This window comes from Callospermophilus lateralis, chromosome 4, assembly GCF_048772815.1.
Source record: "Callospermophilus lateralis isolate mCalLat2 chromosome 4, mCalLat2.hap1, whole genome shotgun sequence".
Lineage (NCBI taxonomy): Eukaryota > Metazoa > Chordata > Mammalia > Rodentia > Sciuridae > Callospermophilus > Callospermophilus lateralis.
This window is the reverse complement of record NC_135308.1, coordinates 117,953,945-117,981,552: the sequence shown is the minus strand read 5'-3', so window position 1 is coordinate 117,981,552 and position 27,608 is coordinate 117,953,945. Positions and strand designations below refer to the sequence as shown.

Here is a 27,608-nt window from a genome sequence, read left to right as displayed (position 1 = left end):
CCAAGGGATGGAGTGGTTTAGTGGCTCTTGGCTAAAAGCATGTCATGTTTTTTGAGGATATGAAAATGTTCTAAAATTGTGATGAAAGTTGCACAATTCTGTGAATATACTTAAAGTTACAAAACTAAAAATTACTACATAGTACATTTCAAATGTTTGGATTGCAACAAAGATATTTTGAAAATTGGGATAACAAATACATCTTTCCTCTTTACTTATTTTTTACATTTGTCTTAGACTATTTTGTGTTGCTATAAATGAATACCACAGACTGGGTAATTTATTTTAAAAAATAGATTTATTTCTCACAGTTCTGGAGGCTGAGAAGTTCAACACAGTAGTCTCAATGATATTGTGGATTTGGTTTTAGTGCACTGCAATAGAGAGTATTGCAAAAAAAGTCACACGATTTTTTTTTATTCCATTCATATAAAATTTCCTTAGACTACATTTTAGTCTAGTAAGTATACAATAACTTTATATCAAACAACATACACAATTTTTAAAAAAATACTTTATTGCTAAAAATTGGATCATCTGAGCTGTTAGAAAAATAATGCCAATATATTTGCTCCACACAGGGGTGCCACAGAACTTCAACTTGTAAATAACACAGTGTTTGAGAAGGTCAGTAAAGCAGAGTGGATAAAGCTAGGTGTACCTGCATTAAGGTAATGAATCTGACAAGGGTGTTCTTGCTTTGTCATCTCATGGTAGAAAGCAGAAGGACAAGAGAACCACTCCAACACAGACAGGGCTGGACGTACCTTTCATCAGGAGCCCATTCCCACAATCACTAACCTACTGGTGACCTAGGCCCCACCCCCCAATACTGTTGCACTGGGGATCAAGTTTCCAACACATGAAGTTTGGGGAACACATTCAAACCACAGTATCATTTAATAATAAAATGTTTTTAAATCAAATTGCTCCAAAAGAAATTTCCTAACGAGATATATTTAGAACAACGTGTTCCTAACTCAGAAGGCATTTCCAGGAAAAGTCCCAGGTGTGCTGGGCCCGAGCAGCAATGATGGAGTAAGCAACAGTGAGTGAAGGACCACATTGCCGAAGACCTGACGTCCTCGACTGTGTGTCAGTGACACCAACAGATGCAATCACAGTTCTTTGCCGCAGCTTCAACTGTTGGCAAAGGCAACCAGCAATGATCTTGGCAGTTAATAAGGCATTATTCTAGAAAACAAATCATGTTTTAAAATACAGGTGTTTTTTTTTTAAACATATAGTATCTTTTCCCCTTGTTTATGTTCATGATTACCAGTTCTCATGATGATAGATGCTGAAATCATTAGTTTTCTTTGATCAAGTGGATTTTAAACATCTGCTAACACAAACATCTTCAAGCAAAATTCCAGTTATAGGCATGCTCTTTTATCTTGAAACTTTGAAGGTAAAATGTACATATTCGTCTTGAAACAAAAAAAGGTAAGGTAATTATTCTGAGCAATCCCAGGGAAAGTTAAGTTTCTTGATTGTCCGTGGGTTTGAAAAGTTGCTTGGGGATTAAATGGTTTAGTCTCAAATTCTGAAGTCTAGAAGATACTTGTGGAGATGATTCTTCCACCTGTTAGAACAAAAATAAAAACAAGTTTTATAAAAATGTAGTCAGTCTGTCCTATGTACTTCTATTCCCCCTCACTGCTTCTGAAGAAGAAATAATACATTTCTCCCAACCCTGGAGAGACTTGAACGACCAGAACCATCATCTGTCGCTCCTGAGAGAGTCATGTATGTTTGTGCTCACCATGTTATTGCCAGCACCCAGCTCTGGATCTTTATGTAGAAATGACTACGCATTTACCTCCTAAAGGTATGGACAGGACTTGCCATATAATTTGGCTGTACAGTAAAAAATTAAAATGAAAGCCCCTTGTTCAAACATGAAGAATTTCAATATGACTATGACTGAGCATTAAAAATGTGTGTGTCCCCAAGTGCACAGCCCTGTACAAATGCCCAGGCTGTGTGTCCAAGAAGACAGATCTGCAAGCAGTTAAGATGGAACACTGCAATGCTATGGTCATATTCTTCATATAACTGCTAATTCCCAAGAGCCAGTCAGTGGGCCAGAATGGTCAAGACATTTCACCACCAGAGGAAAACGAGAAAAGTAAACACAATTCATCCTTTATGATACTGAATAGTTCATTTTAGAGCACTGTGATGGTTAATTTTATGTCAACTTGTCTAAAACCACAGTACCAAGATATTTGGTCAGATATTCTAGATGTTTCTATGAAGATTATATTTTGGATGAGAGTAACACTGAAATCATCTAACTTCCAGTAAAGCAGATTATCCTCTATAATATGGGTGGGCCTGGTCCAATGAGTTGAGGTCTTAATAGAAAAAAGACTGTCCTCCCCCAAGGAAAAGGGGATTGTATCAGCACACTGCTTTCAGACTCAAGGTGTAGCATGATCAAAATCTAAGCCTGCAAATTTCAGACTTGCCTGTCTCCTTAATGAGTCAATTCCTTGAGATAAATTCCACTCTGAGAGACATGCAGGCAGATACACACACACACACACACACACACACACACACACACAATTTCTTTAGACTAGATTTTAGTCTATTAAGTATGCAATACTTAATAGATGTATATATATATACAAATAAATACACATACTACATGTATGTGTCTCCTAATAATTCTGCTTTTCTGGAGAACCTTGACTAACATAGGGACTATTCTTTATTCAAGACTAATATATCATACATAACTAATTAAAACAAATTTTAAAAAATTATATGAGTATGCCTCCTTACTTTATTTTTTATGTTAATATGTGATTTAAAAAAAAAAAATTCTGGAAATCACTGCTTCCGATAAATTTAGCAATGTTTACTGAGATGCTTTTACCTAAAGGGACATCTCATTTTTGGGGAACGGAGACAGGCAAAATATCAAGTTAAAATTTCTTTTAGGACCTTTTTTCAAAACCCAAAGCTATAAATCCATTAAGAAGCATTAAAGCTTTCATCTGAGAGGGGCTCAGACATTAGACATTAGTACTGCTATGCACCCCATAATGATATTTTAGCCAACAGCAAACTCTATATAAGAAGGTGGTCCCATAAGATTATAATGAGTTGAAAAATTCCCATTGCCTATTGCAATATATTATCCCTGTATTTGTGGGATACTGGTGTAAACGAACCTTCTACACTGCCAGTCCTATAAAAGTATAGCACATATAACCATGTAGACTATATAATACTTGATAATAACTGTGTTACCAGTTTCTGTATTTACTAGTTTTTATTTTTATTTAAAGTGCCCTCTACTTACTAAAAGTTGTTAAGTACTACTTTAATAAAAATTTTTAGTAAAACTAAAAGTTTACTATACAATGGGATGCCATATCACGCCAGCAATAGTCTTAGCCACCTCATGTTTTGTATCTCTCTCCTTCCTTCCTTCCTTCCTTCCTTCCTTCCTTCCTTCCTTCCTTCCTTCCTTCCTTCCTCCCTCCCTCCCTCCCTCCCTCTCTCCCTCCAGGGATTGAACCCAGAGGCAGTTAATCACTGAGTGACATCCCTAGTACTATTTTTATGTTTTACTTTGAGACAGGATCTCACTAATTTACTTAGGACCTTGCTAAATTGCTGAGGCTGGCTTTGAACTTGTGATCCTCCTGCCTCAGTCTCCTGAGCCGCTGGGATTACAAGCATTTTCATCACGCCCAGCTCTTTTTGTGCCTCTTGACTGCATCAAAGGGCCACATCAAGAGACTGACCTACACCATGCAGGCTGGTTTATGTACACTGTGACACTGCACAAGGAAATCATCTAGTGACCCATTTCTCAAAACGTATCCTTGTAGTTAAGCAAGCATGATTATCCTGGTAGGATTTAAATACAGGTGTGATTCTTATGAAGCAATGTGAAGAAAGAGTTTGTGGGCAGCCCTTGTCATTGTATTAACAAATGACAAATCTTTGCCAGGTGTGGTGGTGCACAGCTGTAAACCCAACTACTTAGAAGGCTGAGGCAGGAGATCCCAAGTACAAGGCTAGCTAGGGACTCTTGACAAGATCATGTCTCAACATAAAATTTTTAAAAGGGCTGGGGATGGAGCTCAGAGGCAAAGCACTTGCCTCACATGGGAGAGGCCCCTGGTTCAATTTCTAGTACCACAAAAGCGGGGCTGAGGGGCTTTGCAAGTGATGCAAGTTTACTTTCAGAACAAGATGTTTCCTGAGATAGAAATTCCAGATTAAACAGTTGATCTTGGGTATAAAATGAAACTATGAATCAGCAGGGTTTCTAATATTGCCAAAGTAGGGTGGGTTATGTCCATTTTAGTTTTCTGACCAAAGCTGCCCCTCTGCCCGTTCTCATGACCCTGATTTATAGTACCTGGATTCACCTGCATACCCAGACCGGAAGTCTAAGAGTCATCCTCACCCCAAGGCAGATATATAGATTAGGTCCCATCAGCTCTGTCCCTTAGCATCTCTTCCCCATTCCCATTGCTAGTTGACTTCAAGCTAATCATTTTGTCCAGGCTACTGAAATACTCTTTATGCTAGGAACTTGTCCCCTAGTCTCTCCCTAACACCATCTACGAAATCATAATCAAAGTCATCTTCCTAAGCTTCAATTCATGGAGCACGTAAAGTGCTTTACTGTTCTTGCTACAATCAGAAGAATGGACAATCCCTGTAGGAGACCCTTTGCCTGTCCTTCTTGAATCTTCCTCAACTCTCATTTACACCCTGTGCTCAAGCCATGCTGTTCTATATTATAATTGACCCTTCAGGGGCTGAGTCTTTGTCAGGCAGACTCTTTCAGAGAAGAGTGAAATGTCCCCTATCTGGGGAACAGAGTACATGACTATTACCCCTTCAGAACTCAGTCTGGGACAGGAGGTTACATGAACACTTTCTTCTCTGACCTCCTAGTGTGGCCCCTTAACTTTGGAAGATGACACACTCATCCTACTAAGTCTGCTGCTGCACATTAAGCAATTATTAAGCTCCTGTTGGAACTATGCTTGGAAGTAATTTATAATCCCACGTGTCTAACTGGCACCTTCAACATAGCCTGCCACAGGAGACCCGCATTTCCCCAAACAGGTTCTATTCATGTCTTTCTCATCTCAGGAAATGGCACAGCCAATCCCCAAATTGTTTCAACCAGATATCCAGGGACCATTCTGGATTATTTTTCCTCATACCCTTTATATCTAGTCAGCAAGTTGTAAAGTGTCCATCTCTAGAATGCAAGAGCCAAAAGGAAGAGAGAAGAAAAAGTCTCATTTGTTTTAATCAGTTTAGACACTAGCTTGACTAAAGTCACAAAAAGAATAGTGGGAAATGAAATGATGTTGGGAAAGCTGGAATGAAACCAAGAGAGGTTTCAAACGTCAAGCCAAACATTTGAGAGCTTATACTGCAGGCACCAGAAGTCACTGAAGGCTTTTGAACAAAGAAATGAGCTAGGCACCCAGAAGCCTGATAATGTGATCACAGGGTGGGGAGTGGATTAGCAGAATGGGAACAGGCAGAGGAAGGTAGCAAGGTCACAAATCACCCAAGATAAGGACCTAACATAGGACAGACTAGAAGGAATGGAAGAAATCCCTGAGAAAGATATTTTGCAATAAAGCTAACTCCCTGGAGGTAGAGTGAAGGCAAGGTGAGTCTGAGGTGACTCCAAGATATTAAGCTGTATCACGAGGAGACTGGTGATTGAAATGGAGAAAATGGAACAGAGAGTAAGATACTAGGCTGTGGTTCCAGAAAATTCAATCTCTAGGAACAAAGAAACAGATTAGGGAACAGGTTCATTAACTGCTCCCTGGTGTCAGAGCAATCAGTGAATCACCAAGTCACTTACCTAGCTGTCTGTCTCCACCATAGGCAATCAGTGAAAGAGGGAGAACTGTTACCTGCTTATCTTTGAGTTCCCAGTACTTGGGAAGAAATAGACAGTTGAAGCTTCACTGAATGATACACCAGTGCAAAGGGGCTGGCTCTAGTGGTGAGAATGTGGTGTGTTCCCAAAGATAAAAAAAAAACTGAACCTTGGGAATATACCATAGGTATAGGAAATAAGGAGTGAGGAAATGAGGTGGGGGGGCGGGTGGGGGACATTGAGGTAAGGGGGATGTTGCATAAGGTACCCCTGTAATCAGGGGAAGGAGACACAGCAGGAATTAAAACTATAATGTGTCAAAGGGAAAGTCAAGAACAAGACCTGAGATAAGGCCCTGAGGACCGGAATAAGCCATTTCAACAGAGTTGGTGAGATAAAGTCAGATTGTGGCCTGCAAAGCAGGGGTGGGGAAGAGAGAGAAAAATTGACAAGGAAGATGTTGGGAAAAAAGGTGTTGAGTAACAGTAATTTTCTTCCAGAATATCACCTCCCATTAATTAAGTCTACATAGAGTGGAAGCCTCATGCATGAGTCGGAAGGACCAATTAGGAGCAGAAGAGGGGAATTCTGACAAAGATGAGAAAGCAGCTGTGTTTAAACCTGACAGCATAATGCAAAGCTAACAGAAATACAGAGTCATTAGTAAATGAAATAAAATATGAGCACATTTGACAGCCAATCCTACCATGAGAACTTTTTTTGGACTTTCGGAGTCATCTGTACCACAGGTTCTCTTGGACCCTCGCAATTGTGATAGATCCTCATCTGCACCCACTTCATCAAATGATGACAGCTGCCATTCTCCATCCCACGCAAATGTCTCATCTTCAGCTACAGAGGACTTGCTCCAGGCGACATCGGGTGTGATTGTGCTGGATGAGACTGTAGGGAGGGGTGATGTTGAAGGTGGTGTGCTGGGACGTCCACTGTCTCCAGAGTTCTTCAACTGGGATGGAGGGTCTGCCACAGAGGCCTGGCTAGTGGAGAGCTTGTTTTGCAAGAAATGTTTTAAACGAGTTTTCCTGGGAACACTGTTTTTCCTGATTGCATTCTGGAGCTGAGACTCTTCTGCAATGACGTACACTCTGCAGCGGCCCCTGGTCACCGCAGTGTAGACGTGCTGCCAGTGTTGGCGGCCTGCCTTCCCCACCACATAGACTACTGTGTTCTCCTCGGACCCCTGAGAGGCAATAACAAGGAATGAAGACATAGCACTGCAGAATGGGTTCAGAAAGCTCACAAATCGGGAAGACAGATGAGTCCACACAACTCTCTCACGCATCATGCACCCTCTGTTGGTCAGAGCACTCGTATGAACCCCTCTCTCGACTCATGTTATTCGTGACCTAAGAACTCGCATTTGCTATACATGCTGCTGTATTTGGATCTTACAGGTCCACAAGTGTCTTGTGGAAACCCAATAACAAACTTCAAAGATGGCATGCAGAGGCTGGGTCCAGGGCTCAGTGGCACAGTGCTTTCCTAGCATGTACAAGGAATTGGGTTCAAGTCTCAGCACCACGTATCAATAAATAAAATAAAAGTCCATTGACAAGTAAAAAAATATTTTTTTAAAAAATGTAAAATGTTTAAAAAAAATGGCATACAGTGACAAAGTTTCCCTAATCAAAGACTTAGAGATGACTGCATGGACTTTAGGTATAAAAGTATTATTCTAATGTTACCTATAATGACAAGAATGGATAACTAAAATATCCTTTAATAATGGAAATAAAAAATGTACATATGTATTTGAATATACACATGTACACATACACACACACACACACACACACACACACACCCCTCTGACAGCAAACATCAAATTGCTTAAAAATATAACAAAAGTTTAAAAACCAGACACTATAAATAAAGAATGGTGATTACAAGTACATGGAAAAAAATAAAATTAATGATTTACAAAAGGCATTAAAAATCAACATAAATATGGAACACAAAACAAATCTAGTAAGATTTTTTGAAATCAAAAATAAGGCAGAAAACATCCACAATGAACAAAATATAAAATTCTGAATGAAGACAAGAGCAGCACAGGCCACACCAAGCCACATGAAGAGTGTAGGAGGGAAGGGAGACCCCATGTAGCTCATTGGTAACTCAGCATGTACAAGGCTCTGGCTTTAATCCCCAACCTTGTTAAAATAACAAAAATAAAAGCAAATTAAATTAAAAAGAAAACAAAGAATGGCTCTCAATGACTTAGTTCTCAATTTAAGTAGTTTTGTAAGAATCCACTCTTACCTGAAAAGTATGAATAGTTCTTGCCCATGCATGTCTTATGTTACAATATTTCATTAGTTTCTTAAAATCCACTGTTACTTCCAAGCCAGCCATGTTATTAATAGTCACATACCTTCTCATTCCAAAAGTTACATCAGTTTTATCCTGCAACCAAAATAAAGAATTACTTTGTATGTCTTCAAATATGCACACAGTAAAGATATCCTCTTTGGGTTGAACAGAAAATATAAGCACCTTAAAAGCAGAATGTACATTCATTACTGTTACGAATTTCAAGAGGCTTGGGCCTTGGGGTGGAGCTCAGTGGTAGAGCATGTGCTTAGTGAGCATGCACGAGGCCCTGGGTTCAATCCCCAGCACCCCAGATTTTTTTTTTTTTCAAAAGACTTAAAATGTATACCTAATTGAATATATCCTCACTCAAATATTTTAACAAACACAAATAGAAATTTTCAGTCTTGAAAGTTCTCAAAGTATTTTTCCTCACAGCTTTTTAAAAATACAAGTTTAAAAGAAGTCATTACAATGAGAACAAATTTGGGGAGCTTTTTTTTTTTTTTTTCCTTTGGCAGTGCTGGGGATTGAACCCAGGGCCTTGTGCATATGAAGCAAGCACTCTACCAACTGAGCTATATCCCCAGTCCCCTTGGTGAGCTTTCTATACTTTCTATATTTAAGCTGCCAACCAAGGACATGATGCTTTGCAAATCTAAGTGTCTCACTCTCAGTTTTGTCTTGGTCCTTACAAAGTCTTCTGGAAAAATATAAAATGAAACCCTTTCCAACTCAACTATTCTCAATTATTCCAGCATTATTCTGCTACTAAAACTAGACAAGACATTTCAATTATAGGACAATAAAAACTATAGTTCTTGTGGCTGGGGCTGGGGCTCAGCAGTAGAGCGCTCGCCTAGCACATGCAAGGCCCTGGGTTCGATCCTCAGCACCACATATAAATAAATAAAACAAAGATATTTTTTTAAAAAAACTATAGTTCTAATTGGTAAAAAGGTATTATTTTTCTGACACTTACTCCAGTTATGAAAAATACTTCTCCATTGCACAGGCGAATATCACTTTCAAAGTCATGCTTATTCTTGGCAAAACCATGAGGAGTCCCACAAAAGCCTTCTCCACTGGCTTCTAGATCATTATCAGGCTGACTTCCAAAGGTATCTCTAGAAAGTAACTCCGAGAGGTATGCATTCCTGGTACAACAAATTTTATCACCAACTCCAAATATGAGTCTCTTCCGATGGTCTCTGGGTTGGAAAATGATAATATATAATCAGAGCTTAGAAAATTTCAATTTTATTTTGTTTAAACAGTAGCTCCTACTTAAAACTGATTCAATTATCAAAATAATTTCCACACTTTCTTTATATTGCTTCCATTCTCCAAAGGTCAACAAGAAAATCAGATTTTCACAATTATCATGTGATAATTTATATGTGCCCACTGTATCACCTCAAACTCAATGCCATTTCCTAGCTAATTTTTTCAAGTTAGTAATTTTAGCTTATATGCTCTTTCCCCTCCTATTTTAAAAATTTACTAAAAAACTTGATTCTGTCTTTGAAAATAATTCTCTCTTCTCCTTTTACTACCTATTACAACCCTATTTCAGGTTTTGGATCACTCATACATATTTCTATAAAAATAATTATGACCATCTATTAGAATAATAGCAGCAAATTGAATAAATATTAATTATATGCCAGTTACTGTGGTGTTTTAGGTTTATTATCTCATTCATTCTTATTCCAGATTGGTAAAGGAAATTCTATGTAAAGAGTCTTCATTTATATACATGAAAAGGTGAAATTACCTTCCAAGATAATAGTTACACGGACCCAAAGGGTCCAACCCTTTGTTTTTAACCCATTGTTAGGCTTCCTTACACAGTTTTTGTGTGTGTGTGTGCATCCTTCCTCAGCAGACAGGAGCTCCTGTGCCTTAAATGGCCCTAGGATCTCTACACTGAGTAATGACTAGGTGTTGGTAAATGCAAGATAAATGAATTAATTTTCCCTATGTAAAAACAGAGGGCCCATCTGCACTCCTATTTCTCTGCTGGCCATTTATAAAAGCACTCTCCAGAGGCACCAGGTTGCTCAGGTTCTTGGAAGCACTAGAAATTCTCCTTGACTCCCCATGCTCATCTCGGAAGAGCTGAAGGTTGCCAAACTTGAAACCATAAGAAAAATTTCATTCCTTATTTTTCTTCTTAATACACTCACTACCATACATGTCAATTCCTATGAATATATATTTAACTGAAGAAATCATTATATTTCACAAATAAGGACAAGGGGAAAAAGTATACTTTGCTACAGCAAACAAAAGAACAGTCAGAGACTCAAGGGAGGACTGTCAGTTCTTGGAGATGCTCACTTGATGAGGTGGCCCGTGTAGTGCTTGCAACAGCAGTCATTGATGAGGTTACAGTCCTGCCTGAAACACAGGAAAATGCAAGGGTCATTATATGATCATCTGTGTTATAAACAATTTTGACATACTGGATTCTATAAGAAGTTTCCAGGACTTTCTCCAGCAAAAGTATTTTACAATTTTACATTCTCACATAAACTTTTGTTCCACTTAGCTTTTCTGGGAATGTCTAAATATAATATTTGGTAGAAAGAGCCAGGTTTAGAAAGTGACCTCTGACTAGTCTAACAAAGAAATATTCTGAAGTAAAAATGAGAATTAACAGTGATGAATTACAAGAGTCTCCCCCATTCAAATGAGATTTACATTAATAAGTTATTAAATTCAAAAGCTAGATGAAAAACATTAAAGTACTGTAAATATTTTACCTCCTAAATGCAATAAATTGTGATGTTTGTGCGCTTTTAAAGTCATTTTCTTCCAGTAAACTTCTAACTGCAGAATATAAATCTGCTAATGAAAAAGAAAAAAATTAACACAGAAAATTACCAAATCATAACACTATTTCTATGGAGAAATCAAATCAGAATTCCCACTAAGGGGCCTAGAAAAATATCTCCCCAAATGGAACACAAGCTCACCATGGGAATACCTGTCTCATTCCTCATATCAGCCAGAGCAACAGGAAAGAGAATTGAGAAAAGGGTTCCAGACTTTCCACCCTCAACAGAGAGATCAACCAATGGCCAGGATGGCTCCTAATTATAATAAGCTCACTATATATTCACTGATAATTTGTGAATGCCGAACTTAAGAAATGAGCAAGAATACAATATGTGTAACAGAATTAGTAATATAAAACTTTCTGTTTTAAGTCCCTGTGGTACTAGTGGTTAGAAAGAAAATTTGAGAATTTATATGCTTTAAATGTTATCTTAATATACTCATATGAGATAGACATTATATTCAAAGCGATATCTAACTGGCCCATACCAGTGTACGATATTGAGATGTTTCCGCATTGGCTGGAAATGGACACTCCCCTAACTCCACAATATCCCCAACCTTTTCCTTCCTTCCCACTAGACCTCTCTATGATTCAGTCCCTAAAACATTAGCCCCAGCACAGCAGAAACCATTCCAATGGAGCTTATGCTGACTACCAGCTATTAAATAGTTTGACCACTCACTATGTATGTATTATGAATGTGGAAACGAAAGCTCTGGACATAATCATTCAAATGGAGAGTGGGGCAGCAACAGCCTGCCCTTCCTCTTTAGAACTCAGATGACTGACCACAATGACATCCACTTAAAATTTCTCCTTTCACATGGAACACCAACAAACAGGCTTCCTTCAGTCTCAGCAATGGTACAAAAAGGCAAACTTTTCTCATGGGACAGAAGGTAACCAAAAATGTATGTAGGAACATTCTAGGCTTTGTGCAATTCATTAATAGGAAAAGAATCATGGGGGAATTAAAAAGCCCAGGCATTGTGATCACCTGCTCTAGGAAGGCTAAGTTAGTTGCTCACTGAACCCTTAATTTCTCAAATAAAGGGAGGATTATTTTTAGAAAATGGCCAAACTTAAGCTTAGCCTGAGCCAAACCTTAGCCTGCCAGAGCAGAAATCTCCAAAAGTCTCTCAACATTTTATTTTCATTAGCACATACAGGATTGTGCTGTTTTGCTGTCTGCTTTTTTCACTCTCTCTACATCCAGTACATCAGTAGGTACACTATATTTCATTGATTCTAAGATGTACATTTTAGCATCTTTGAAATTCTAGCCCACTATGAATCTAGTCTCAGGTTTTTGTACTTTGCAGTAATAGGTATAATTTACTCAATAACACAATTATTAATGAAAAGGTTTGAAGAAAACATTTACCCAGCTTTCTTAAAGAAGAGACTAATTTTCCAGCAGAAGTATTTAATTAAGATAGAAAATCAGCATCAATGGCTCCGCTCCCAGCTCCATAGGCAACGTCACTCTCACTCCCACTTTACACATCGCTAAGTGACATGCCATGGGTCCTATGTCTCTAGGAGAATGTTCCCCATCCCATGCTCCTCTCAACCCTGTCATGTTGCATCCTAGCATCCACAATTAGAAGCAATGCTTATCCAATTTGTAAAGCAGAATGTTAGGGACTCAACATGACAACAGTTTAACAACCATAACTCTTACTTCACAAACACACTCAAAGTAAAAGTATGTGCTTTTCAATTTGTTCTAGAAGAAAGACTTCATTAACTAAAACTTGATTTCTCCCAAAATAACTGGGTTATGGCAGCTTTGCTCTATTTTAAATAAAATCATCTCTAGCTATTTATTCACTCAACAAGTGTTTACTCACTCCTATTGTATGTCAAGAGCTTACTTCTTTACACACTTGCAGGGTGTAAAAATTAGTAAATTCATTTATTTATTTTCAGTGCCCCATTCTGACTGGTAATATTTATGTTTATCATCAGATAAAATATAACTAGTTGCTTAAATAAATTATAAAAATGAAATACATAACTCTGTGACATAGAAGCTTACACTTACAGGAATGACGATCACTTTGAGATAACTGAGAACTGGCATTCTCTTCTGGGAGTCTGACAAAGATAAATGTCTTATCTTGAACTGAGATGGGGATTGGAGGGTTTTCAGAGATATTTAATTCTGCATCAAATCTTGGAAATTCACGTTTTGAGATTCTTGAATAAAGATAAAATACATAAACCAAGAATGTTATCATCTAAAAATGTCTTCATATATAATCAGACTTATAATAATTAATATCTACTAAAGATAATAAACAGAGAGAAAATGCCACCCAGATATGCATTATAAATAGTAAATAAGTTTTCTAATAGAACTGGAAGACCATAAAGTTAAGGTGATACATTTAGCATGCCATTCCCCACCCCGCTTTTTTTTTCTTTTTTTTAATACCAGGGTATACCAGCAATTGAACCCAAGGGTGCTTAAACCATTCAGCAACATCCCCTGCCATTTAATTTTTTATTTAGAGACAGCGTCTTGCTAAGTTACTTAGGGTCTTCCTAAGTTGCTAAGGCTGGCTTTGAACTCATGATCCTCCTGCCTCAGCCTCCTGAGCCACTGGGATTGCAGGTGGGTACTACCATGCCAGCCACTCTTAATAAGTTATAAGACTCAGACAAAACTATCAGAGGATATATTATGCACCACTGAAAACCTGACCCACTTATCTCCAGATCCACAAGAACCATACAAGGTAGGTATTACCCTCATTTCATAGGTAAGCAGCAATAGCAAGCTTAGTCGAATCTGGACAGTGGTCCCACATCATAGAAGTAGCCAGCAGGGGAACTGAGAGGCAAATCTGAGTCACAGCGGTTCCACATCCCTTTCCATTTAACTTAATTTGGACTAGCTGAGCCTTTTCCCTACTTTCTACCATACTCGTCTCCTTTCATCCGTGTTTTGTATATATGTTTCAATTTTCCCATTTGGGTCACATATCCACATTTGTTTGGTGCATTCCCTCCTCATTCTTCCCTCATTCTTGTATTTTCAAGATTATCGAATCATATCAGAAAAACACAGTAAGGAACATGGGCCTTGTCATAACAGAGCCTCTCCTTGGTCCTTCAGAAGAAGACTAATTAACTCTGGGAACAGACCACACGGCACCCTGGCTACCTGAGGTGGGGGTGCCCTTCTGTGTCATCTTCAATCTTTGCCAAATGAATTGGAAGGGAAGAAAGGAAAGGGAATGATATGTAATTCTGGGGGCTCCTAGGAATCATTGTTGATTTTGTTTTAATTCTGAGCCAGGACATGTAGCATACTTCTATTCTTAGAAGCATTTCCCTGGCATAACACAGGAATCCTCCACAGTAAATAAATATTAGGGGATGGTGATTAAGATGAAATGATGAGGGCTGGGGTTGTGGCTCAGCAGTAGAGTGCTCGCCTAGCATGTGTGAGGCGCTAGGTTCGATCCTCAGTACCACATAAAAATAAATAAAATAAAGGCATTGATTGTGTCTAACTACAACATATATATATATATTCTTAGAAGCATTTCATATATATATATGAAATGATAACAGGAGCACAGCTTGGACCAATTGATACTGAAAGGGTTACTAAGAAGAATTCCTGAGTTTCAGGTAAATTAACTTCTTAAGGAATGTGATGTGGTTTAGATTCCTCCAAGTTTGGGAACTTTAAAATGACCAATCATCTAGCACAAATGAGGTGCCCTTCCCCATGGCTTGGGAGGCTAAGGCAGGAAGATTGTGAGTTCAAAGCCAGCCTTAGCAACCTAGTGAGGCCCTAAGAAACTTAGTGAGACCTGTCTCTAAATACAATATAAAAAGGGCTGGATTTGTGGCTCAGTGGTTGAGTGCCCCTGAGTTCAATCCCCAGTACAAAAAGAAAGTGCTCCTCAGGTAGAAGCAAAAGAGTTATAGGAAAAGAATATTATACATCTAACGTCATTATTTTTCTTAATGTCTCCATACAAATCCATATCACCGACCCTACTCCTGTCAATTATAAAGTTAACTTGTGGTCCAATGAATGAAACAGTTTCTTGGTATTTCAAGGTCCCTTTACATCTATATATTTTAATATTAAAATAAATGTCATGAAATAGTAATAATCATGATTCTTCTGATACATAGATCATGAAGAAAGCAAATACTGAGTGCACAGAGGCTCACTCCAAAGGTCTATGCAAAGTCTAAGGGAAATAAAGGATTCTGTCCTATTTTAAGAGGAGTAATATGCTGCGGGTGCCAGCAGGATTCACTTGGGAGCAAATACCACATTTAATTTTTATACGTTAGACTTCCCCCCACAAAAATTAAAGGAAAAACTTTCCCCAATTCTCCTCTGAATATGAGTGAACTCATTATTTCCAAGTCTCTGATCTCCTTGTTCCAGTCTCTAAGCTTAATGCAACTTAAATTCAGATGTAATTGCCAGGGATTTGTTCTAGGACCACCATGGTTACCAAAATCCATGGATGCTCAAGTCCCTTATATAAAATGGCAGAGTATATGCATATAACCTACACATATTCTCTCACATATTTTAAATAATCTCCTGATTAGTTATATTACCTACTACATTGTAAATGAGATGTAAATAGTTATTGTATTGTTCAGGGAATAATGATAAAAATGTCTATTCATATTCAGTACAGATGTGATTTTTTAAAAAATATTTTCAACTCATGGTTGGTGGAATCCACAGATGTGGAAGTCACAGATACAGAAAGCCAAATGCACATGCATTTTAAATCAGCAAAACATATCCATTCTTAAATTTCAATAATAACTAATGCTGGATCAGCATTAAGAATATTAACTTTGTTTTTCTGTGAGCAAAAGGTATATATTCTAAGATTAAATAGGTTTGCTAAAAGGTACAGTAAATATGTTGTATTAAATCATTTAACTCAAAAATTAATATATATGTTCACATATATGTGTGTATATATACACATATACACATATGTGTATATATACTCAAAAGCTATACTCAAAAGCTTATATATATATAAGCTTATATATATAAGCTTTTGACTTAAATGATTTAATATATTTATTATACCTTTTAGTAAACCTATTCTATCATAAACCTTATGTATGTGTATATACACATGTGTGTGTGTATATATACACACACACACAAATAATTATTATTATTATTCCTATTTTTACTTTCTATTTCCAATCTTATAGGAAAGAAATACAAAATTTTCATTATATTATACCGTGTAGCATTGTCCACAATTAACTGAGATTCTGCTCTATGGTTTGTCTTCAGCTCAATTGCACACTTTCTTGACTTAAGAGTTTCAAAAAGATCTTTCAGCAGATTACCAGGTTCAATACTAGGTAACTGTCTAACATCACCTAAAAGGGGGGAAGAAAGACACTGTGGGTTTTAGTAACTGGCATCTAAAACTTCAGAAATTATTTTGATTTTTCCCATTGATATATATACTATAAACATGGACTTGCTATAATTTAGAGAAAAAAAGCCCCAAAAATCTATATTCAAAATTATTTAAGAATAGTAAATATTTTAAAAATATAAAAAAAACAACATTCAAATTAAACAGTAAAAGATTTTTTAAAAAGATGAAAACACCATAAGGTAACAAAATATGAACTGAACTTCTTTCAAATCTGTAACCATGGGCAAACTGTAGAGGAATACACATTTTAACCCACATGTTAAAAAAAAAAAAAAAACTTTAAAAAACTAGTAATTTGTCATTTACTCAGTCTTGCTCAATGTCTTATTGAACTTGGAAGAATCTATGGTCTCAATTACCTAAATGCATAAAATATAAAATAAATAAGCATTTGATAACAGACAAGTTCCACAAATCTAATGACAACAGATTTCACTGTTAAAAAATTCTCTTTGCTTGAAATAAACAAACCCGAAAAATAAGAAATATATGTACTGAATAGAAATAAGAAGAATGCTTCAGCATTAATCAAATCAGGTGCTTATAAAACATCTTCAAAGACCTAAAAAATAATATTTATATACAATTTGATTCTCAGATTGTGATTTGGTTTTTTTCCTGCATTAAATCATATAGTCCACAGATCACTACTTATTAGAATCTAACTGAACCTCAACAGAATTAGAGGACTTTAGAGGCTGGCACATTCTAATTAGCTTCAAATCATAAAATTTCTTTTAAGTGGTCTATAATTCAGATATTTTACTCTTTTCAAATAATTCACAGTCTAATTTCTTTTGACTCTCTGGCACTTTTACTATTCTAATAGCCATCATTTAGGTGTTTAGTAGTGACAGCTCTATTTCTTTCATCATCACCTACTAGTATCTTGATCAAAACAAAGCCCTACCCAAGGTGATTAAGAGTAGTCAGACTTAACTCAGTGCCACCTTGATCAGGACACTGAGGATGGCTTCCCACCCTAGGAAATGGTACAATGGAAGGAGGGGAACAATATGCTGACCGCAGTGCTTTCAACTAAACATTAGAATTCCGTCAATATTGTAACTTACCAAGGATGATAAGCTTAGAAAGTTTAGAGTGCTCACACAATAATTTTAAAACCGACTTGAAGATGCCTACAGACACCAAACTCCCTTCATCCACAACCAGAACTCTAACTGAAGAAAACTTCCATGGCAATTTCTTTTCCTCCGGCTGCTTTTTGTCCCAAAAATAGAAGCTATAATTGACCTATAAGCAAAGTATGGTATATCTAATGTCAGGTTAATAAAAATTAAATGATTTTAAAACAAAACCCTTACATATGAAGCAGGAGTAAAGAAAGACAAGGAAAGGGATAAAGAAATAGACAAATAGAGAACAGAGAAGTTAGAGGGATGAATACACAAAAAAAGATAAATCAAATAATCTAAAAACAAAAGGATTAAACAGTTCAAAAAATTGCTTCCCAGCAATTTTTATTTAATTTAATAATTTAATTATTAAATTGTATTTAATTTAATAATCTTCAAACATAGTTTTATTCCAAAATATTATACTTCTCTAGTTGACACTGAACCAGACAAAGCTTCCTGTTCTTTTTCATTCCCAAATTAAACTTCTGGACCTCCTGAGATATTCCAATCAATCCCTCAAACCCTTCTCTTGTTCTGGAAATAAAAAGCCACCTTCTTAACCTAATTGTAAAATTACTCCTTTTTTTCTTTCCAGTGTTCTAAACTTCTGACCTCCTCATTTTAAAAACCACCATTACCGCCACCACACCAATTCACCTAAGGATGCTACTTTACTACCGGAGTGATACCAGTATTTTTATAATATAAATGAGGGAAAAAAATGTCAAATTGCAACTAGAGAACATTAAACATTTTGGTTAATGCCAGAAAATATTTCCATTTCACAATTGTGGATATATGCAATATGCATATTTTAATATGGTATTTCATCATGTCTTATTTAATTTTTCTATTAAAACTAGAATGAGCAAGTTTATTAAAGAAAGCCTTCATATTTCTCATTCAAATGCATCAATTCTGTTGAACAAAACCCTCATTCTCTCAGTGGCCTTGTCTCACAGCAAAACATTTGAAATTATCTCTAATCGTTTCACTTCTTTTGACTGTTAAATCCAACTAGTGATCTTAGAAATGCCTGACACTTTCCACTGTACTTCTAGTACAACCATCTCAATACACACCCCCTCCCTAAGCACTCTGATCACTCCAAGAGCTCTGTAGCCAGGTATCCCTACATACTAGCCCAAGCTGGGATTGCCAAATTAAATACAGGATGTCCAGTTAAATATGAACTACATAATATACAATAAATGACCTCCTCATTTTAAAAACCACCATTACCACCACCACACCAATTCACCTTTAGTTATAAGTATGTCCATGCAACATTTGGTATATGCATATATTAAAAAATTATTCATATTAATATCTGCTATGTCTGGTAACCCTAATTCAAGGATCATAAATAAATGCAATAATTATCACTCCAGAGCTCCTCCTGTGTACTTGCTCTCCCTCTTGAACCTAAACATGGCTTCAGAAATATTATCTCAATATCCAAACAGATAGTAAGATACCACCAGTCGATCAAAGTTGATGTGTAAGAAGAAACTTGGTCAAGACCCATCTCTGAGAAACTCTGTACTTACTGTCTTAAGTAAGAAATAACTGTATCTTTATGGCAAAGGTTTTATCTATAGAAAAAAAATGCCACAGATTTTACCTGGCAAAGAGTATAAGCAGGAAGCCCAGTTTTCTGTCTCAGTAAGCCAGTTGCCTTCCCTGTAGGTGCTGTGAGCAGAACTTCTATGGCCTTGTCTGCCCCCATATGACTCTGCTCAAAGAAGGTACTCCATTCTTCTGGGACATCCTGGTCTTGTTCAAAATCTTCACAAGCTTTTTTTACTTCTCTTTCTTCCAACTTCTCTATATGCTTAAAAAGGCGGCTAACAATTGTGGTCTTCCCACAGCCACCTTTCCCACTGATGACTGTCACAGCATTGGAGCAAATCATTTCCAAGGCAGCCAACTGATCCTGATCCAGCTGGACTTCATTAACTTCTGCATTAGTTTCATTGTCACCATTATCCCAAGTAAGGTTGTCACTATCCCCTGGGTCCACAATGCCCTCAGAATTTTCTAACCCTGTTTCATTGGGTTTACTTTCTTCATCATCACTTCCTGAATCCTCGGGTTTGGGGGTATGAATAGATGCCAGGACCTTCTTGACATCGACCTGTAAATGCCATGGAGGTCTCTTCATCAGGTAACTTATTGATGAGGCAATGCCTTTCTCGGCCTGGTAAAGGTCATAAAGAAAGATCCAGCCCTTCTCACACGTCACCATACCAATGTCCTTCAAAAACTTCAGAGATTGCCAAACATCGTGAAAACTCATGTGCCCCGACAATTCTGAAGTCAAGTTGTCCTCTTCAATGCATGTGTGGCCGAGTTCTCTACAGATCTGCTTCAGCTTAGAGTAGATGACCAAGGCATCCTTCTCCAAGTCAGTCATCAACTGCAGAAGGGGCGGGCACTGACAAAAAGCCACCCAACTAGCTTCACATCGCAAAAGCTTCAGCTCTCTGTAGGTTATCTTTGAGGAAATGAAGGTCAAATTTCTTTTACAGAAATTGTAAATAATTATGAGATTAGAATCCAGTAAGAATTATATTACTTGCTAACAATTTTTAAGTCCCAGAATTATATATTTCAACTAAATTTTGAGGAAAAACTATATACTTAACATATCACTAATTTTTTAATTGTCTGTTCTGTGGTTGGAGACCTACATAATTTTTAAGTTAAAATTATATTTTATACAAGAAATAAACACATCATTTTAAAAAGTCAAATAATACTCCACGGCTTATTATGAAAAATAGGAATCCCCTGGCTTACTCTTTCCTAGGCCTTCTAAAGGAATCACCATAAACTCTTTTGTTTTTCCTCCCAGAATTTATCTCTACATTTCTAAGTAATATCTATCTTATTCCTTGAATTTAAAAAACAATATTTTAGATATTTATTATTAACTCCCTGCTATGGAAAGAGTTTCTCTAAAGAAAAGCGCTCGCACGCGCGCTCTCTCTCTCATGATCACCTCCATGCATCTTTGGAAAGAGTTTCTCTAAGGAAAAGCACTCGCTCTCTCTCTCTCTCTCTCTCTCTCTCTCTCACTCTCTCTCTCTCTCTCTCTCATGATCACCTCCATGCATCTTGCTAGGTTGCCTAGGGCCTTACTGAGTTGCTGAGACTGGCCTTGAACTTGCCTCCACCTCCTGAGATACTGGGATGACAGATGTGCACCACTGTGCCTGGCTCTATAGGATACATTTTCTTAACCAATCTAGTTTAAATCAGTTTATTAGGTTATATTAATAGGATTCATAATCAAGTAATATGTTTATTTTGGGTAAGACTTTGTATATATCATGAAGTGAATGTCTACCTTATTTTTTTTTTTGGCTTAATTTCCTATGTGTCCACCAACAATTTTGCCAAAAAACTGTAGAAGAGGCACATAACTCTCTTGCCAAGATCCACCAAGATCATCAGGTCAGCTATCAGCTCCATTGTTTTCATGGAGACATCCCTCCTGAGCTCTCTATATCTTTCACTGGCTGAATTGTGTCCCCATAAAGGCCATACAATGAAGTCCTAACCCCTAGTATCTCATAGTGTGATTGGATTTGGAGATTGGGCCTTCAAAGAAGTAATTAAGGTTAAATGAGATCATAACCCCATAAATGAGGCCATTAGAGTGGACCCTCATCCTATATGACTGGTGTGCTTAGAAGAAGAGATGGGGACACAGATGGGCACAGAAGTAAGATCACGTGAAGACACTGGGAGGAAAGACCATCTACAAATCAAGTAGAGAGGCTTCATGAGAAACCAACCCTGTCACCATCAGAGCCCAGACTTAGAAATCTTCACAACCGTGAGAGAATAAGTTTCTATGTTTAGGCCACCCAGACTGTAGTGTTAAATGGCCACCTGGGAAATGAACACCATGGAGTGGCAGGAATTCGGACCTCCTTATCCCACTTGAGTCCCAGACCTCAGCAGCCAGGCCTCAACTTCCCACATATGATTCTTCTCTGAGAACAGAGATGGGCAGAAGACAAGACTTCCAGATACTGACCAGGAAAAAGGAGAGGCCTCTTCCCTAACTGAATAATCTGTCTCCATCAGATAATTTTTGCCTCAATATCACCTGGTGTCCCCAAGTGTGGCATCTCTCAGTTGAACGTCAACAGGATGCAGCCCTGTTCCCGTGCCAGGATAAGAAACAGTAATCATTTAATGCCCACTCTAGGGAAAGAATCTGGGGCTCTCACAGCTTCTAACACAGAGTTCCACTTACTCCAGGAAGTCAAAAAAAAAAAAAAAAAAAAATCAAGTAACTGACAGCTAATCCTTTCTAAAAACAATTTCTTTAAAGAAGTAGCAGAGATGAAAGGACACAGAGAAGGAGGAAAGCAGGCTGGCCCTAGTTTGAAGCTCTGCCAACTGACTCCAAAGAAAAACTCAAGTTCTATTCCCTACCATGAAGATGGTGAGCCCAGATACTGAGATAGGGTGAGAGTCTGATCATATCTCTGTTCTTCACTGGTAAGGTCTCAGTACATGTTTGCTAAATTGTATCTACCTAACACAATGTACACTTTTAGTAGTAATTCCGTATATAATTAATTCTTGAAATGTGGACAGTCATAAATTTTAGATCTCTCTTTATATCTTATATTTACAAAGATGGGGGTTCAAAATAAAGTTAAAATATTATCTGGCTCTTACAACTCAAGAGCTTTGTCTCCATTCTCCACTAAATAAACATGTAATGATTATTTGATGTTTCAGAATCTTATCTTTCAAAGCCTACTGAATTTATAGTCACAAGATTTAAAGAATGAATTCATTTTTCCAATTACTTCTCAAGCTGGGAATCTGCAAACATTTTTGAGAGTCCACGAATTCTTAAGAGAATTCTTCAATTGTATTTTCATTTACAAAACCACTTATAACCAAATAGTACCAAAATTTAAGTACAGCATTTGGTTTCACCACCATGGAGCCTCAGAGTACCACTTTTCCACTCTTAGCCTCTAATAATAGGAACAGAAGTGAATTAATTTCTAAATGATATTATCATGCCAATTAAAAATAAAATGAGCAGGGAGCGGTGGCACTCGCCTGTAATTCCAGCAGCTTGGTAGGCTGAGGCAGGAGGATGGTGAGCTCAAAGCCAGCCTCAGCAACAGTGAGGTACTAAACAACTCAGTGAAACCCTGTCTCTAAATAAAATACAAAATAGGGCTGGGGATGTGGCTCAGTGGTTGAGTGTCCCTGAGTTTAATCCCTGGTACCTCACCAAAAAGAAAATCAAATGATATCATGATGAATCATAAAATAATGAAAATTTTATGTTGTTCCTATTGGATAGTGAAAAATTACATTGCATAGCAGAATGGAATTGCCAAATTCATAAGAATTTTTGTTTTCAATGAGATCTATGCAAATGGCAATTTTGTTACAAGAAAGATTTGTCAGATTAAATTAAATGATATGATTAAATGAATGCCAAGAATCTGATGTCATGCATTTTGTTATTTTGGTTTTCATTTATAAATTTACTGATTTCACAGTTGCAAAAGAGCAACAGGCATAAGAAGTTTGTTACACTCCAAAAGAAAAGTCAACACTGGGATCTACACAAAATATTTTCCATTGAAAGGCAAAAACTGTCAAATTTGAAAAATTCTGCTTTATATATAAGATCACAAAATGTTGAACAAATTTCCTACTTACTTTATTAAATCCCAGCTTCCATGGATGTATACTTAAAATCTCTTCAATCTTTTCCAATACCTCCTTAGAACTTGAGTTTATGAGCCGTTTAAAGTGTCGAGGCAGTAGAACTGGAAGGAATTCCATTACTTTTGGAAACTGCAAAGCTGTCATTACATACATAAATGGAACTATAAGATATGACAAAAGAAGAAATTAAAACATTCAAATGAGCCCAGATAATGACTAACTTGAAGGACTTTCTCATTTAGCACAACAAGTTCAAGAAATCTAAATCAAAGAGAAATTAATAAATGTACTTTAACTAGTATGAAAATTTATATTATAGCAATCATTTTTATATTAAGAAGGTTTTCAATGTATTCAACACCAAAATCTATGTTCTTTAAATGCATAGATAACTACTTCTTAAGCCTTTTGTTTCCCTTCACTTGCAATAAAATCAAAATAAAATTTTGACTCAAGTAGGGAACCAAAGTGGAGGCGGGAAAAGCGGAAGAACTCAACCAAATTATGCTATGTGCATGTATGACTATACCATCATGAATCCCACTTGGATTTTAATTCACTAATGAAAAAAATAAGCATGTAAATAAATAGAAGGAAGATCAGAAGAAAAATTGAAGAGGAACAGAGGACAGGAAGCAGGGAGGGAAAGGCCAAGTACTGTGGAATTTACTGGAGCAAATGAACCCCACTAATATGTATAATTATAATACACTCATAAAAGTTAAAGAACGTATGATTATATAAAAAGAAAAATTCTGACTCAGTTACAAAAAGATAAATTTAAAGCTAAGCATAAAAATAATTGACACATTACCTTTATTATCTATTGGTTTTTCAACTGTAATTATGATTGCTTTGTCCTTAAAGTCATTTATTAATGTAACACAAAATTCAGTAAAACTAAGAAAAGCAATATTCCACATATCTGAATATCCAGGTAACAAACCAAATTTAAATCATTTTGAACTGGAATCTTCTCAAAATGCTTTACTCATAGCCTTTTTTCTTGTGCTTTCTTAAAAAAGAATAATCAACAACTTTTTCTTAAGGACTCAAGATACTCTCTGAGAGTCAGAGAGAGAGAGAGAGAGAGAGAGAGAATTATAATTTTAGAGCCAGAAAGGAACTGGGAAAGGACCTTAAGGATAATTTCATGCTGTCCCTTCATATTACACAACTTGAGCTGCCCATGACATCCTCCAAAAGCAACCAAATATATTTCCATTAAACTGATATTAAAAAGGAATCCAAGTCTAGGATGCCTTATCTGAAATACTTGGGAGAAGTGTTTTGGATTTTGTATATTTTCAGAATTTGGAATATTTGCAAGTACATGAGACATCCAGGGATGGAATTCAAGTCAAAACATGAAATCCACCTATTTTCCTACTCACCTTACACATACAGTCTGAAGATAATCTTATATAATACTTATAGTAATTTTGTGCATGAAACTAAGTTTGAGTATAATAAATTATCAGAAAGTGTCACTGGCACTGTCAGGTTGGTGCTCAAAAAGTTTCAGATTTTTGGAGCATTTCAGATTTTCAGATTTGAGACGCTCAACCCTTACTAAGCCAGGATGTGACAGTGGTACTATTTCAAACACTCCAGTCATTCAGTCTCTCAATTACACTAAAACTCATGATCAAATTATACTTACTTTTATTGTCCAGAGGAATGCTTATCTCACCATCAAGTAACTCCTCCTGTTCATTCTGTGCAGATTTCTTTTGTTTTTTCCTTGCTTCTGCCTTGTAGAAAGTTTTTAATGTTTCTCTAATATTTTCAAAGTTGAGGTCTTTATAGCTTGATACACTGTTTACCCATGCTAAAAATTTTTGTATGTCATCAGAGGAGAAATCACACTCTTTAAGAAAGAGGGAACAGATATTTTTTTGATTTGGTGGTGACATATCAGACTGTAAAAAGTATGACGGAAATCCTTGGACTTGATAGCTCTTCAATCCCATAGGCTTCACCTGGACCTTCACTCGCCACCACGCACCAGTTATTGGAAAACGTCCAAATACCTTACATTCCTCTTGAGTATTTTCATCAGGAATTAAAACTAAAGGGGAAAGAAGTTAATTTAGGAGATTTAAAAGCCTCTTCCCTGATATTTTAACAAACCCACCACTCTTTTTAATCCCTCCACAGCAACCCATACAGACATATGACCTACAGTGCTCCTAACATACCTACAGCAATTCATCCTGCCTATCGGCTTATCTGCCTTCCTTTACTACACTGCAAGCTTCATACATATTTGTATTCCAAAAGATAAGCACAGTATTTGCATGACAAGTGTCTGATGTTTCCTTTCTAGACCAGTCTTCTCCTTGATACTCTGATGTTGGAATAACTTTCAGTTGCAGCTAGCAGCTATGAGCAGCTCGGAGTGCTTGAAGAATCCACGTTTGTTCAGGCCTGACAGGAGCGCCTGCAGGATGGGGTGAAACCACATCCTCAGCACGTGTGGTTAGTGTTGCCAAACTATCGGGCCAGAAAACCCAAGAATCAAGGGGCTTCAGGGCATGAAATCCCTGACTCAGTAAGCCCCTTCCCTTAGGGACAAAGACCCTTCCAGATTGCTTTCCACCACGACAGCAATATTTAGAGTTTCCTCACAGTGCGGTCACATGAGGCAGAAGATGATTGGCTTATGGATATCATCTTGCTTAGATGATTGGCTTATGGATATTATCTTGCTTACATATTATTGATGGGCACACCCACTTGAACCCTATAACAGTTGTGTGCATTACAAAAATACGTCGACTGAGGTTTGTCACCAGCCAGTTTTCTCACCAGCTCCTGGAATCTGTTGTTGATTCTGCGTTTCTACCCTCCTGCCACTGAGGTAGGTGAGTGACTAATTGACCATACCAGTGACAGGAACATGCGTACTCTGGCATCTGCCAATAGCAATCTTTATGCAGCATATTAAAAAAATCCCTTGGTGCACCACAGGGCCTTCGCACAAGTTATTCCATTTGCCTTAAATGTTCTCCCGACTGATTATTACATCTACTACAGATCTCAGCTTAACTGTCACTTCTTCTGGAAAGCCCTGCCTGAATCTTATGAATATAAACTCTCAAAGCACTATTTAATGTGCTTTAAATACTAAGTAATATATTTCTTCTGTGATCAAAGAATCCCTATTTAATTCACTAGAGGGTGAGCTCTATTAAGATAGTAACCTTAGCATTTTACCTCTGAGGAACATGCCAGCACCAAACATCTCAGTTTGAACATAGTAACCAGTTGATAATACTTCAGAAGAAATTATTAAACCATCCACATACACTTGAATTTTTTCTGTCTAAATCTTAACTGCTTACCTACATGTAGCTATTTAAATTTAAATTTTAAGTTATATCAAACTTAAAATTCAGCTCCTCAGTAGCACTAGCATTTCAAGTTCTAAATCGCCACATGTAGCTAGTAGCTATTAGACTGGACAACATCTCAGAAATTTCTACTGCATAACAATGGTTCACACATCAAAATAATCTTAAATACCAGTCACTACATAGACACAACAGGTATAATCCAGCACAGAAAACTGCAAAAAAAAGTCAACAAAAATCACAAGGTTATTAACACAAGTTAAACATATTCAGAATATGCTGGGATGTTCCTTGTATATTTTCCCCTAAGTAGCTAAAGAGTAACCACGTGTTTCGTTCTGGACATTCTAATTGAAAGTCCTGATGTTGGTGGCAATTCAGGCTTTACATCCCTATTCCCTTAACTATACAACCACCTCACATAACTATTAACAATAAATGAGATGACACGTTAAGTTCAAGTTTAACACACAGCATTGCTGAGAGATATTATCACTAAGTAGGAATAAAGCAGTTAAGCCATCCCAAACTAAGACTGTGGGCAGCGACAGGGCACCTAGTTCGGTACAGAGTCAGAAGGAAACACTTCCTCGATTCCTCCCAACCCACCCCGGACGGGGCAGGGTTCTTCCCAACCTTCGATGCGCCCGGGGAGGCTGCCAGCCTTGACGCCGCCACTGCAGAGCTCCTCGGCGTCCACGAACACGGAGTCTTCATCCTCCTCCACATCTTCCTTTAGATAGTCATCCTCCTCCCCCACCGGGTCCTTGGGCGGGAGCAGAGGTCCCCGCAGTTCCCGCAAGGGCTCACTCATCCTGGCCACGCTCGCTTTTCTCGACCTGAACCCAAACAACTCGG

General features: G+C 37.3%; 1 protein-coding gene and 2 non-coding genes across 4 annotated transcripts; 1 reads left to right on the top strand and 2 right to left on the bottom strand.

Moving 5' to 3' along the window:
* Positions 1-496: 496 nt before the first annotated feature.
* Helb (DNA helicase B) lies at positions 497-27,608 on the bottom strand. 2 transcript variants are annotated; one of them, XM_076853078.1, is made up of 13 exons: positions 27,387-27,608; positions 25,058-25,465; positions 23,386-23,555; positions 19,298-20,170; positions 17,608-17,788; positions 16,328-16,469; positions 13,117-13,271; positions 10,990-11,074; positions 10,565-10,624; positions 9,204-9,432; positions 8,171-8,314; positions 6,594-7,088; positions 497-1,585 (listed from the first exon to the last, which is right to left on the bottom strand). In XM_076853078.1, exons 1-13 carry the CDS (start codon positions 27,562-27,564, stop codon positions 1,481-1,483), a joined length of 3,225 nt encoding a protein of 1,074 aa, XP_076709193.1. In that variant the 5' UTR covers positions 27,565-27,608; the 3' UTR covers positions 497-1,480. The 2 variants fall into 2 exon arrangements, with proteins under 2 accessions (XP_076709193.1, XP_076709194.1); XM_076853079.1 differs by having other exon boundaries at positions 10,990-11,071.
* On the top strand, positions 8,460-8,535 carry Trnat-agu (transfer RNA threonine (anticodon AGU)). The gene is given in 2 exon segments: positions 8,460-8,495; positions 8,500-8,535. It is a non-coding gene; the product is annotated as a tRNA-Thr (tRNA).
* Trnam-cau (transfer RNA methionine (anticodon CAU)) lies at positions 8,737-8,809 on the bottom strand. Its single transcript has one exon. It is a non-coding gene; the product is annotated as a tRNA-Met (tRNA).